Here is a 12251-nt window from a genome sequence, read left to right as displayed (position 1 = left end):
CTCAGCTGAACCGTCACGTCCCACGAGGTAATCCATCTGAAGGGGTTAAAATATTTTACAGGCAGGAGCCCTGCAAATGCAGCTGTGCTCCGTGCCTGTAATCCCCGGCGAATTAATGAAATGTAGGTCATTGACCTACATTTCCTTCAGTCGCGGTGATGCGCCCCCTGGTGGATGTCCTCATATGACCTGGAGCGTGGGAAAAAGTTCCCAGGCTGCAGTTCATGAGAACATCCAGCAGGGGCGTATCACCGCGACTCAATGTAAGTATAGATCACTCTGCTTTCCTTTCAGCACCCGGGGATTACAGGCACGAGCGAGTGTTTTATCGCAGCTCGTGTCTGTAATATTAGTTAACCCCTTCAGATGGATTACCTCGTTGGACGTGATAGGACATCAGAAGGTATGTATCTTGTGCGTTTATTATTTTTCCAAGCGAGGGTGTTGCTGATGGATTGAGAGAGCAATAAATTATTAAAACAACCGCTGTGTTTATTTCCTTAAAATACTTTTAAATCATGTGTGTGTGTGTTTTCTAGCCCTTTCATACAATTGGATTAATAATGGATAGATGTCATAATTGACGCCTCTCCATTATTAATCTGGCTTAATGTCTCCTTACAATAGCAAGGTGGCATTAACCCTTCATTACCCCATAGCCCACCGCTACAGGGAGTGGGAAGAGAGTGGCCAAGTGCCAGAATAGGCGCATCTTCCAGATGTGCCTTTTCTGGGGTGGCTGGGGCAGATGTTTTTAGCCATGGGGGGACCAATAACCATGGACCCTCTCCTGGCTATTAATATCTGCCCTCGGTCACTGGCTTTACCATTCTGGCGGAGAAAATTGCGCGGGAGCCCACGCCAATTTTTTCCGCCATTTAACCCTTTATTTTAGCAGCTACAGCACTGAAATTTTGCACATACACACTACTAACATTAGTAGTGTGGAATATGCAAAAAAAATGGGGATATGAGATGGTTTACTGTATGTAAACCATGTCTCATATCATGTCGGGTTTGTGCAGGAGAAATGAGAAGCCGGCAATTGAATTACCGGCTGTTCACAGATATCGTGCTGAATGAAATCTAAATACAGAATATATATATATATGTGTCTCAATGACATATATATATATATATATATACTGTATATATGTTTTCCCGAACATTTGAGCACATAAATCCATTAGATGTCGGTTTTGCAAGCCTGCGCGAAAGTCTCGCAGTACGGATGCCATACGGATTACATACGGAGGATGCCATGCGCAAAATATGCTGACACACCCTGACTACGGATCAATATTTTGGGAACATTTCTCCGTATTACGGCCGTAGTACGGACGTATAATACGTGGCGTATTGTCTTACGCCAAGTGTGACGCCGGCCTGAAAACCTTTCTTTGAGTGCGACTGTTGTTGTATGACTATAGTCTGGAGTATCCCTCCATGTCCAGTCTGCACCACCACTAGCGAGAGTGCACGTCTTGTTCTTTAAACTATTTTAATTTTTCATACTGTGCTGGTATTTTGAATGGCTGTGCTGTGACATGTGTGTGGTGTGTGTGTATAAATGCCGTGTGATGTGTGTGTGCCCTACCGCCCGCCTTGCATGTTTTTATTTTTCATACTGTGCTGGTATTTTGAATGGCTGTGCTGTGACATGTGTGTGGTGTGTGTGTATAAATGCCGTGTTATGTGTGTGTCCTGCATTTTTGTTATTTTTCATACATTAACATACTGTACTGGTATTTAAAATAAAGAGCAGTGTAGCTCCTACTTTCCAAAAAAAAAAAAAAAATGAATAAAAAAAATAGAAATAAAATTCCACAAAACTGTCCGTAGTCTGATTTCAAGATAATTCAAATTTTCATATAAGAAAAGAACCGGCCTATGTATATGACACTTCCATAACTACAGAATAAACCAAAAAAAACCAAAATAGGAAGCCAAAGTCATAAGTACAAATTTGCACAAAAACTTTATTAAATATTTTTAAAAACACTCCTTTAAATATATTAAAAATCTCCATTTTTAATATATTTAAAGGAGTGTTTTTAAAAATATTTAATAAAGTTTTTGTGCAAATTTGTACTTATGACTTTGGCTTCCTATTTTGGTTTTTTGTTAATTTCAAGATAAATTTAAAACTGGGTATACATGCAATAAAGGTTCTATATACAAATGCGGAATGCAAACCTTTGGTCTAGAAAATGTTATCTGGTTTTAGAAAATAGTAACTATAGGGTAATCATAATTGACATTTTTGGGTATTGGTATTTTAACTTCGAATGAGGGAAATTTTTTATAAGGTTGACACTTTGTCTGGGGGGGGAGTAGGTTTACCAGCATGCGCATGGCGCATATCAAGTTTTAAGTAGTTTTGGTGTTGCTTTCAATTAATTTTGGTTTTTTTTTGTGGGGAAAACAGGAGGTGGAGGGTTTGGCAGCTTGCACATCAAGCATATCAAGTTAACACTCATTTTTTTTTTTTTTTTGGTGTGGTAATAATTTTTTGTAGGGGGGGAATCAAAATGTAAGTTGGCATACCAATACATAATCATTCTAATTAAAGCTGTCTTTAAATTGGAAGATTTTAGAGGTACCAAGCAAGGGACCCAAGACAGACGCAGGCAGGCCCCCCAAGTTTTGAAAACAGATATAAGTATAAAGTCCCGAAAGCTGCGTCTATCCTTTTGTATAGTAGCTTAGAACTCTCTCTATACTTGCAGATTCTAGGGACCAAGAGGGACCCAAGACAGACGCAGGCAGGCCCCCCAAGTTTTGAAAACAGATGAAAGTATAAAGTCCCGAAAGCTCCGTCTATCCTTTTGTATAGTAGCTTAGAACTCTCTTTATACTTGCAGATTCTAGGGACCAAGAGGGACCCAAGACAGACGCAGGCAGGTCCCCCAAGTTTGAAACAGGGACCATAATGTCTTCTTCTGGGAGTCCCCATCACATCATCAGCCACCTGAGGTGTTTATATTTTTTCTTCATAAATTTTTTTGGTACAACTATGGTAACATATGTTTTTGAACCCTATACGTATTTATTCTGTTTTCACAGGAAGCTGTAGCAGAGGGGCTTCCAGAAGGAGACGGGCAGGGTGGAGAAATGCAAGGAGCGGGAGCGCATAGTGTAAGTTTTGCAGAGACAGATCCTCACATACAACACACTACACCCAACACAAACATTCAGCACAGCACACACAATACATATGCCTCCATCCAAGCACATAATTTATTTATTTATTTTTTTATTAGTCTTCACAATCCGGGCTCGCCCTAGAGTTCCTCGAAGCACCTCCCATAGTCGTCGGAATGCTAATCGCGGCGGTCACTAAAGAGTAAGTTCCTTTTTGGTTTGGTGTTTAGTACATTTTAAAATTCATGTGGTATAATCTTTCCCTTTTTATTTATTTTTTTTGTTAAAGGCTTCACAGCATGCTCCCGATCAGGCTGAGGAAGAGGAGGGGGATAGATGTGGACACCCTCATCCAAGAGGTCCAAAATCGGGAGCCACTGTGGAACATGGCGGACCGCCGTCATGCTGACCAGTTCATCACCCGACGGCTATGGGAGGAAGTGTGCGGTGCTGTTCTGGAGAACTGGGAGGAACTTGACGCTGGGGCCCAGGATCTAGCGCGTAAGTATTCACACTTCATTAACTTATGTTAGCATGATTTAATGTGTTGTATAGTAACCAATTTTTGCTGTTTCTTTCCAGGTAACAGGGTTATCGTGCGGTGGCGGTCACTCAGGGATCGCTTCAAGAGGGAGTTTAACAAGGAGATGCAGGCCCTGAGTGGATCTAGAGGACGCAGGAGCAGGTACAAATATGCCAGAGCCCTGTCGTTCCTCCGGTCGACGCTGCTGAGCAGAAGGTAAATATTCAACACCACATGTTTTCAGTCAAACTGTTAAAATGTGTAACCTTCAATTTTTTTTGGCAGCAAGGGCAATTGTAATATCAAGATACTAATTTTGTTTTTCTTCTTTAACAGCACTGTCTGCAGCACTCGGGAGCCTGCATCAGAGTTGCACCCCTCTGGAGCGATCTCACAGGAGTCCACCACTGGGGACCACGTCGAAAGACCCGACCCCTCTGTATCTGTACCTTCCCTTTTGTTTGATCCCTCGGCCCCATCCACCAGCGCTGGAGCAGCAGGGCAGACTTTGTCACATGAAGCTGCAGGTGATGTAGAGTTCCCTTTACCCCACCCCTCTGACACTGCCGCAACATCTAGAACACCTTTGGGGTCAGGACGGCAGCGCCAGAGAGGTCAGGAAAGGAGCTATGTGCCTGAGTTTTTGCATCTGAATGCAGCCTTCCAGAATGCCATGAAGCTTTTGGGTGAGCAAACATCTGTTGGGTACAATATGGTTAACAAAAGCATACTTGAACTCAGCAGTCGTCTGGATAGGATGCATTCAGATGCAAACCAGTCACCAAGACACTGTTTTTTTCAGTCGGTCCTCAGGCACATGGAAAATTTAACTCCTGACCTGCAGATGCATGTGATGCAAGGCTGCCACACTGCTCTAGCGCAGGCGATGTCCCAAGCCCCTCCACCTACCCTTCATGTTTCAACACCTTTCCCCCCTCAAGCTGCCTCTATCCTCCCGTCCATCCTCCTCCCGTCCATCCTCCTCCCATCCAACCTCCTTCTACTCCTTCGCCATTCCTTCCTTTCCCCCTCAGTATTTCCCAATACCTACCTTCCCCTTTCCATTCTCCCCTTTAACTTCACCGTTCCCAATCCCACCAATACCTTCACCATACCTCCCACAGTCCACATCTGTACCTCAACTCCCTGCCCAACCTCATGTTTTCACCACCCATTCCACTTCTGTTCCTCCCCGTGATGTCCTGTCCCCCACTATCGACGTGGTCCGCCCTGTCAGCCCCTCCCCCCCCGCTACTATCTCCACCCCAAATTATGAGAACCTGTAAACTTATACATAAATAAAACTTTTTTTGGTTTAAAAACAATTTTATTGTCTTTCCTTTTTTTTTTTAAAACTGTATAAAAACCACCAAGGTTATGGTAAAAGTAACAGTAGAAAATGTGTAAAGGGGTACCGATACAAAACATACAATACTGCGAGGTTAAAGTCCAAAGGTTTTGTAACAAAACAAAAAACATGGTATATTTACAAGTGTGAAAAAAAAAGTTTACACCATTTTGTACTGCCAGTCAACTGATCCTTGAGGAGACATGAAGTAGTCTGCAAAATTGTCCCGCATTCTGGAGACTACTACTGGACTGCAAAAACTTGTGTTGTGGTAATCCCACAAGGTGGTTTCTGACACATTATCCTCCAGGGAAGCATGTTCTTTGGATAATATAAAATTGTGAAGTACCACACAAGCCTTCACCACATCAACAACAGTGTCAGTCTGCAGTTTAATTGCCGTTAGTAGGACTCTCCATTTAGCAGTTAATATGCCATAGGCACATTCCACAACTCTGCGTGCTCTGGTTAAGCGATAATTAAAAATGTTCTTCCTCTGGGTCAGTCCACTACTTCCATAGGGTTTTATCAAGTGTGGTGAAAGCTGGAAGGCATCATCTCCAACGCACACAAATGGTAATGGTGGACCGGTGGTTCCAGGGAGAGGTCTAGGCGGTGGAAAGTCAAATGTTTCTCCATACAAACGACGCCCCAGTGGTGAAGTTTTAAAAATCTGGGAGTCATTTGCGTGTCCATACGCACCGATATCCACAGCGATAAATTTGCAGTGTATGTCGGCTATGGCCATCAATACAATTGAGAAGTACTTTTTGTAATTGTAAAATTCAGATCCAGAGCCATAAGGTTTGACAATCCTTATATGCTTCCCATCGACTGCTCCCACACAATTTGGGAACTGGCATATTTCTTCAAAATTGTGGGCAATCTCCAGCCACCTCTCCTGTGATGGCTCTAGAATGTATTCCACTTGTAAGCAATCCCACAATGCCCGGCAGGTCTCTCTGATGATCCCTGAGATTGTGGATATCCCAAGCCTGAACTGGAAATGTAGGGATGAAAACAATTCTCCAGTTGCAAGGAATCTGTTAACAAAAGGAAAAGACAATAATTAATAAAAACTTCAAAAAACAACATTAAAGTTATAAGTCTGATGAATGAGAATCATTAACAAAAGAATAACTTACCGAATAGTCACCATCAGACGCTCCGCTGGTGATATGGAGAAGCGCATCTGGGTGTCTCGTCTCCGTATAGATTCTTCCACATGGCCCAACAAAATTTCAAAATTTTTCGCTTTCATGCGCACATAGCTGAAGAATTTTTCAGGATTTTCCCTCAATCCAATATACAGTGTGGAATAAACGCCACGGGTCATGCGTTGGGCTGTGATAGGATGGATTCACAGCCTTCTCTTCCGCCGCTGCCGCAGAATGCGCAGTCTTTCTTCCTCCTTGTCTCGAACGATGACTGCCAAACGATTAGCCTGAAAAGTGAAATCTGCACATATTTTCACAATATTCGCCAGCACCCCTTCCATCTTTGCCACTTTCTCTACAACCTTTCAAAGATGTGGTGTAAATACACTGTACATATAGTTTTCCAGTAGTTTCTAGTAGCCAATCACATTGAGATCCTCCTTTTTTAAAAAATGGATCTGTCAAAAAATGGTTACAACGGATGTAAAAACGGTCGCAATGGTCCTAACGGATCCGTTTTTTTTATGTATCAGTGTAACTGATCAGTCAAAAAAACGGATCCATTAGAACTGTTTTCTAAACAATTTTGACGGATCCGTTGATCCGTCACGATGTCGGAGTTGACTGACGCCAAACAACTGAAGTGTGAAAGAAGCCTAACATGGCCATTTGGAAATTTGCACAGATATCTGCTGACACACATCTACCATGGTAGCTGAATAACCACTGACTGGAATGTTCTGCTAGCGGAATTAAGTTTGCGAACCCAAGGCATCAGGTGCCTAAATTAAATGAAGAATACTCACTACCTTCCTTGGAACAAGCTGGAGCCGTTGAACAGTGGAAGAAAGGTGGAAATCAGAGGCGTGGTTTTACCAGTAAAAGAAGGAACTGTAGGGAAGCTGGGACTGATGCTTTGAACATCTGATCTTGACAGCCAGAGATCATGTCTAAAAGAAAGGTTGGTATTAAGAGGTGTTTGCTTGATTCATAGATAGCTCAGAACCTTTAGTATCATTGGTAAACATCAAAGTTCCAAGAACTTTTTCTAGGATCAACTGCCTCAAATGATGTTTTGAGGTAAATTTGAGGTTGCGTAACAACTAAGAGTTTTCATTTGAGCTGCATCTAAATTCTCTGTGTTGATTCTTCAAAGCTTTTACGCCACAGAAGGGGCATAAAAGCTTTGAAAAGTGGCAAAAATTTTGTGCAAAAATTGTGTGCAAAAATTGTGCAACTTTTGGCAGTTTCAAACCACTTTGGAACAGCCCCACTGAGATGTGCGAGGTTGGGGAGTAACCAGAAATGGACATGACTATGCCCTCCATGAAATGTATCATATTTGGTTGCATCTTCTACGCATGAAATAGTACTCCAGTCTCTGACTCTGACTGAAGTAGCATTTCTGGAACAGTGTACAATTAGATTTATTAGTCAGCATTCTTGTCTTAATTCATTTAGGACCATGTACTTTGTCAAAATTGGTGCAGGGTTAACTGCAAGAGGGTTCTTCCTATCTGTTGCTCTCACCTCACAGTCTGAGAGCATATGGAAGGTGAGTTATTTGGATCTATTCACTTGGTGTTGGTGCCATGTGGTGGCCTTTGCTGCTGTGGTTTTGTGCTTGTGATGTGGTGTTCCCTGCAGTCATGGGGACTCAGCCACACAGCATGGGTGCTGTGAGGTACCAGGTTGACTGCACAGTCGCTGTGATGGTGGTTAACGCTGTACCTTTAAAGCTAGGGACCTAGGGACCCACTGAGAGATTCACCATGACATGGTAATGAGTTTCATACAGTCTGATCAAAATGTTAGGCTTAGAACCTCATGTTCAGTTTTGTAAATTTTAGTCTAGCAGTGTTAATGTATGATTTTTGGATGTGCGGTCTATGTCCTCTGTCTGGTGGCTGTCGGACACCTAGTGGTTGGGAGATAAACTTGAAGTAATGCTTTAGTACATATAGAACTGAAAGGGGTGAGTTAAGATAGCTGCTCATCATATCTCAACCCTTGGATGTGGTTCACTGTGTAGATTGAGAGCTGTTTGTCTCACAATACCTGAATGAATACCTTTGCTAAAGGACAAAGAAGTGAGCTCTAACCCAGGCGGGCTAACAAGCAGCATTGTATATACTTTATGCCTTATGTTGTACTTTTAGCCGGACAAGGGCTGTATTTGAAATTATTGTGACGTGGTTTATGAGGACTGCAATAAACCAGCCAGAATTTAAATCCTGTAATACCTCAGATCACTCCCAAGTGAATGGCATCATTACATTTGTTACTGCAGTTCTTTCAAAAAAAGCGCTAAATAAACACTTAAAAGAATGAGCAAATGATTTTTCATTCATTTTGTCCTCTGAAAAAGCTCTATTTTTTGCAATACAACTCAATGGGATGGATGGGAAAAAAAGCCTGGAATGCACCAATGGTCTTTTTGAGCATTTTGCCAGCATTTTTACTTGAAAATACTGTTAGCAGTTTCTTCATTGTTGAATGGAGTTTTAAAAAATCTATAATGAAAAAGATGCCCCCCAAAACGCTATCAAAATGCTAAAAATATGCCAGTGGCCAAAAACATCAAGAAATCTCTATGAAAATTGCATAAAAAAATGCTGACAAAGACACTTAAGGGAAAAAATTGCAGTAAAAAAGCCAGTGTTTCCCTAAAGAATAACTGAGCAGGTTCACCTGCCTGGAAAAGGCGATGTGTACACATGCCCTTATACTGACACTAAGCCAAGCTGATCTTGCTGCAGTTGCCATAGGTTGACAGAGAGAGCACTTTCCCTCCGACAAACTCCTCATGTACTGTTGTTATTATTGACAATGGCTTATGAAGGATGAACTGCAGGAATCAATGTTTTCACCGATCATCAGAGTTGATGATAACAGCAGGATCCCAGTTATGTATGTCAACCAGGCTGAATGCTTGAACTAAACAGAATGAAATGGGGGTATTACAATAGACTCACATTCGGATATAAAACCAGTATCGGCTTTGCATGAAATTTTCAGGAAAATTAGAACAAGCTAAATAGTTTTTTCCTTATCTGGCGCTGAGAAGGTTAACTGCGTGATGTCACTAATGGAAATAGCATGTCTGATATTCATGCAGTATTTATGTGTACGACTATGAATGCCAAAGCAGTTCTATCAGTATGATGCTAAGCTTTCATTCCCCCGGCAGTGATATGTTTGTATCACTGGCGCTGCTGTGTACATCACAATGCATTCATGTCTCACTTTTCAGCTACACAAGACTCATTATGACATAGGGGATTATAATTCAGCATGCTTCAGTAGATACAACATTGTTCTTTTTTCACATAGAGTTAAAAGTAAAATTAGCTATAATAATTACATCAAAAGTGACAGAACTAGATGCAGCAGGCGGCTTGGCTAATTTAGTTGCAGATTCAGGCTTAAATACTAACATAAACTAATGCCGTAATGACCATTCCTTATTTCCATTTTTTGCTAATCAGCATAATGTAGGAGCAGAGATCCTGAGTCCAGTGATGTATCACTTACTGGTCTGCTTATAATAGTGTAGTTTTAATAAAATCATACTTTTATCAGCAGAAGATTATCACTAGAGGACTAGTAAACCTGCTGCCATATTGTCCTACACACTCATGAGCGCATCATTACCCCACCACTGATTGGTGGCTTTCTGCTTATGCACAGTGCAGACAAAAATCAGTCAATCAGTAATTTTGGCCTGGTTATACAGAGCTCTGCATTCAGAGAACTGTTATATCTGCAGCACATAAAACATGGATTTTATTAAGACTGCATCAACGAGGAAAGAAAGTGATTTGTCATTGGAATCTGGGTTTTGGCTGCAACATCATGCTGCTCTTAGATGGCTTAGATACCTTTTAATATTTGGTTATCACACAGTTATTTAGTAGGGAGCAAAGGCACTATCAAATAATTTCTGATTATTTCTGATATTTTTACAAATGTCATGCATTAGGGTCATTTAAACTTTTGACATTAATGGGTTCCCTGAACTGAACTCATATAAATGCCTAAGGGGCTCGTGAGTTCAGGTCTAGAGACCTGTTTGCGCATCAGGGCCCTTGATCAGAAGGATGTAATATGGAAGAAATGCATCATTTTTCTATGCTTCGTATGTGAAAACATTTATATCCTCTTTAAAAAGTATGAAAACGTATTTCCACTTTTCTTCTTGAAACTGTATTACAGAATTAACTAACTTTTTGAAATTTAGTTCTAAGGGGTATCTTTTTTGGATATATCTTAAAACTTTAAATACGGCGCAAGTCAGAAGTGGGTGTATGTTGCGGGCTCATGCAGTGAACCCGTCCCATCCTTAGCAGGCGATGGCTCACAGCCATGACCTGCTGCTAATAATCACTGGTGAAGTGAAGCATGGTTGTTAACATGCTAATTACCACTGTTAATCTCTGACAGCGGCATTTAGCACACGCCAACATGCATGCATGTACTTACTTCCGCCCATCGGCGCAGCCGTGACGTGATCGCAGATGGGTTGTCATAGCATCCGGGGGTCAGCTGATGACCCCCATGACTGTCATTATGGAACTCCTTTGAAATCTTGCCTGTGGCAAAGCCTCAAAGGAGATTGTGATTTCTGCTATATGCAGCAATGCTGAGGCATTGTTGCATATTGCACAAGCGATCAGACGATTGCATCTTCAAGCCATCTAATGGGGCTAACAAAATCAGTAAAAAGTAAATAACACTGTTTTCTAAAAATATGAAATACTGTACATACACTACCATTCAAAAGTTTAGGGTCACTAAGAAATTTCCTTATTTTTGAAAGAAAAGCAGTTTTTTCCAATGAAGCTAACATTAAATGATTCAGAAATACACTGTATACATTGTTAATGTGGTAAATTACTATTCTAGCTGCAAACGTATGTTTTGTAATGCAATATCTTCATAGGTGTATAGAGGCCCATTTCCAACAACCATCACTCCAGTGTTCTTATGGTCCCTTTATGTTTCCTAACTGTGTAAGAAGGCTAATGGATGGTTAGAATACCCTTGAAAACCCTTGTGCAAGTATGTTAGCACAGCTGAAAACAGTTTGGCTGATTAGAGAACCTATAAACTTGACCTTCCTTTGAGCTAGTTGAGAATCTGGAGAATTACTTTTGTTGGTTCCATTAAACTCTCAAAATGGCTAGAAAAAAAAGAACTTTCATGTGAAACTCGACAGTCTATTCTTGTTCTTAGAAATGAAATGTTCTTTGTAATGAATATTTATAGGGGTGTTTTTGTTCTCATATCTGTGATGTAGAGGAGGTATAATTACTGATTAACTTCTGCATTTCCCTTTTTGTTCTCAAGGCTATTCCATATGAGAAATTGCCAAGAAATTTAAGATTTCCAACAATGGTGTCTATTACTCACTTCAGAGGAGAGCACAAACAGGCTCTAACCACATAAAGAGAAGTTGGAGGCCCCGCTGTCCAAATGAGCAACAAGACAAGTACATTAGAGTCTGTAGTTTGAGAAATTGATGCCTCACAGGTCCTCAACTGGCAGGTTCATTCAATAGTACACGCAAAATGCCAGTGTCAACATCTACAGAGAAGAGGTGACTCCAGGATGCTGGCCTTCAGGGCAGAGTGGCAAAGAAAAAGCCATATCTGAGACTGGCTAATAAAAGGAAAAGATTAATATGGGCAAAAGAACACAGACATTGGACAGAGGAAGATTGGAAAAAAGTTTTATGGACAAACGAATCCAAGTTTGAGGTGTTTGGATCACACAGAAGAACATCTATGAGACGCAGAGCAACTGAAAAGATGCTGGAAGAGTGTCTGATGCCATCTGTCAAGCATGGTGGAGGTAATGTGATGGTCTGGGGCAGATTTGGTGCTGGCAAAGTGGGAGATTTGTACAAGGTAAAAGGGATATTAAATAAGGAATGCTATCACTCCATTTTGCAATGCCATGCCATACCTTGTGGACAGTGCTTGATTGAAGCCAATTTCATCCTACAACAGGACAATGACCCAAAGCACACTTCCAAATTATGTAAGAACTATTTAGGGAAGAAGCAGGCAGCTGGTAT

The 12251-nt window shown here is 41.2% G+C and overlaps 1 protein-coding gene across 1 annotated transcript; it reads left to right on the top strand.

Moving 5' to 3' along the window:
• Positions 1 to 3080: 3080 nt before the first annotated feature.
• LOC143796079 (uncharacterized) lies at positions 3081 to 11620 on the top strand. Its single transcript, XM_077281026.1, has 5 exons — positions 3081 to 3645; positions 3727 to 3883; positions 4004 to 4372; positions 7634 to 7727; positions 11522 to 11620. The coding sequence occupies exons 1-5, from the start codon at positions 3444 to 3446 to the stop codon at positions 11618 to 11620; spliced, it is 921 nt and encodes a 306-aa protein (XP_077137141.1). The 5' UTR covers positions 3081 to 3443.
• Positions 11621 to 12251: the final 631 nt, after the last annotated feature.

Source organism: Ranitomeya variabilis, chromosome 1 (assembly GCF_051348905.1).
Source record: "Ranitomeya variabilis isolate aRanVar5 chromosome 1, aRanVar5.hap1, whole genome shotgun sequence".
NCBI classification, from domain to species: domain Eukaryota; kingdom Metazoa; phylum Chordata; class Amphibia; order Anura; family Dendrobatidae; genus Ranitomeya; species Ranitomeya variabilis.
The sequence above is the reverse complement of the archived record's forward strand: the minus strand, read 5'-3'. Positions and strand labels throughout refer to the sequence as shown.